Source organism: Nematolebias whitei, chromosome 1, assembly GCF_014905685.2.
Source record: "Nematolebias whitei isolate Nwh7 chromosome 1, NemWhi1, whole genome shotgun sequence".
Classification (NCBI taxonomy): domain Eukaryota; kingdom Metazoa; phylum Chordata; class Actinopteri; order Cyprinodontiformes; family Rivulidae; genus Nematolebias; species Nematolebias whitei.
The window spans coordinates 76732384-76734860 of record NC_056498.1 but is presented as its reverse complement, the minus strand read 5'-3'; the positions used below and the strand labels follow the sequence as shown (position 1 = coordinate 76734860).

Sequence of the window (2477 nt, the reverse complement as noted above, 5' to 3'; positions counted from 1 at the left end):
GGGGAACATGTCTGCCATGCTTCTTCTCACCAGCCAACACTAGAACCCAGACGGGTCCTCAGCTGCTCAGAGAGCTACAGGACAGGTCACTGCCTGTCCCTCGTGCAGGGGGAGGACAGGAGGAAAGGTGAGGACAAACAGTTGGACTCCACAGTGTTTGTGTCTCAGCTGAGACAGGAGAGGGGGCAAACACTGATCCAACATGGAGGGAGGGGGGGTGGAGCGGGCCGCTCCTCCTTCTTACCTATGATGGGGGCCAGGCGGAAGATGTCCGACAGGCGACTGTTCACCGCTTCGTACGGCGACTCCTCCACGAAGTCGTTACCTGAAACAAAAACACGAGACACAGAAGAAAGTTGGATTAAATGTTTCTCTCCCCCCCACCCCCACCCCCACCCACCCCGTTTGTTTATGGCCTCTCAGCGGCCTCCATGTGACACGGGTTATTTGGGTCAGTCGATATCCGAGCTGGCACCGAGCCCCACGCCTGATTAGGCAGGTTGGTCAGCTGTGCTGCACAACTGGAGTGGGCCTCACTGAGGAGGAGACACAGTTCAGATACGTTACCCCCAGTGATGGGGGGGGGGGGTGTCACGCTCCATTAGCTGCGCAGGATGAGACTCGGGGTCGAGTCGTGGACCTCAGCTGTGAAACGAGTTCAGGACTTCGTTTGACAGAAACTGTGGTGCTGTTTTCTGACTGTTTGACGGAGGGTCACCGCGTTGGGGGGGGGGGGGGGGGGGTCTACTGGTGCTCCCCCCTCCAGCCCCAGAAGGACTGATCATCTCACAGATGAGACAACCTGCCTCAGCTCACGCTCTTTTAATCGCCCACCTTGTGCTTTTCAGAATCAGATATTTACTGGAGTGTCTGTTAGCAAAATATCTCCAAAACCAATTCATCCATCTTAATGAAACTCTCAGAAAGTAATCCCTGCGTGAGCATCTATAACTGATTAACTTTTGGACTCATCCTACTTTAAGATGGCCTCCACAACCAGCCGAATGTTTGAAACCCAAACATGTCTATAACTCCGTTAGTTTTAAAGATATTGACATGACATTTGGTGTGGTAGTAGCTGAGAGTCACCACAAACACATACTTTACGCACTGCACAGTATGGCGGGATATTTGCCTAAAACTTTGGCAAAAGCTGTTGGGAGTCAACCTGACTGTCTGTTAACAAAAAATCATGAGCTCCAGCGCGTGGATTTGAATAAAACTGTTAAAGTTTGTTACAGATGACCGACAAGAATACATGTTGGAGGCTCGAGCTCTTTCAAGATGGCAGCCACAGCTAAACAAATCTGACATCCACATCTACAAACACTGAGCTCAAAGTTGGTGTGGTAGCTCAGTGGTTTTGGGAGGCCGCACCTTGCAGGGTCTGGTAGATGCCCCAGTAGATGCGCAGGCAGTTCTTCTCCTTCTTCATGCCCCTCCTGCAGCGGCAGTGGTACAGCGGGCTCTGCTTCAGCGCCTCCATGGCGCTCCGGCACTCGTCCTTGGCCTCCTGGCCGGCCACCAGGCTGAAGTTGCTCTCCTTCCCGCCGGCCACGCACTGCCTCATGGTGCGGTACTTGGTGCTGCACGCCTGCTCCCGCAGACACTGCTCGCTGGCCCGCACGCAGTCCAGCCGGGGGGCCCCCGCGCGCAGGTTCTCCTGCGCGGAGCCAGGCGCACCTGGAGGCAGAGTTTACAGACAGACTCAAACCAGGTGTTGATTTATTTTAATTTATTTATCAGCATCATTTAGACACTTTTGGACTTTTCAGCTGAAATAAACATGTTTGTTGTTTAGGCTCCGCGGGACTCTGGACTCAGTCTGAGGTTCTGGTCCCGGACCCGACGGGTCAGAATTCGTCTACAAACACATTTAGTTTATTTCTTGAACTTGAACTCACCCAGAAGCGACAGAACCACGCACAGGGCTGCCACGAGCATCGTTTCCTCTGCGCGTCAAAAACAAACAAACAAACAAAAACAAACAAACAAAAAAAACAAAGTCGGAGCAGGAGGTGATGGAGTAAAGCTCAGGTGAACTCTCAGGGTACTTCCACTGGATGGAAATCCATGGACACTCCGCGCCGCGCGCTCCGCTCTGCACCCAGGAGCTCCAGGTCGACTCGGGCACAAACAAACAAAAACACGATCCCCTTAAAAACAACAACAACAACAGAAGCAGGACCGGGTCCAAGCGGGGTTCTGTTCAGTTTCGGGCACTTTTGGGACTCTGGAGCAACAGAAAAGCGTCCTCCGTGTGCGCGCGGGAAGGTAGGGTCCTCACTGATCCGGGACACAAAGAGACGGAATGAGGAGCTGCGGTGGACCCGTGAGTCCTCCTCCAGTCCGGTCCGGTCCAGTCAGTGGGATGCTGCTGCTGCGTCTGGTAGTCCGAGTCGCGCGCGCACAGAACAACTGGACTCCCACTGGCTGGCTGATCAGCAGCGGGAGAGCGCGAGCGTCCCCCCCCCCCC

At 54.2% G+C, this 2477-nt stretch overlaps 1 protein-coding gene across 1 annotated transcript in view; it reads right to left on the bottom strand.

Annotated features, from left to right (window-relative positions):
• Positions 1 to 2203, bottom strand: part of LOC119413542 (GDNF family receptor alpha-1) — a 251133-nt gene extending 248930 nt beyond the window's left edge. The window contains exons 1-3 of the mRNA XM_037680600.1: positions 1905 to 2203; positions 1378 to 1683; positions 245 to 325 (exon numbers count right to left, since the gene is read on the bottom strand). Of these exons, the coding sequence (XP_037536528.1) occupies positions 245 to 325; positions 1378 to 1683; positions 1905 to 1944 (427 nt within the window). The 5' untranslated portion in view covers positions 1945 to 2203. The remainder of the gene's footprint in view (positions 1 to 244; positions 326 to 1377; positions 1684 to 1904) is intronic.
• Between the last annotated feature and the right edge of the window lie 274 nt (positions 2204 to 2477).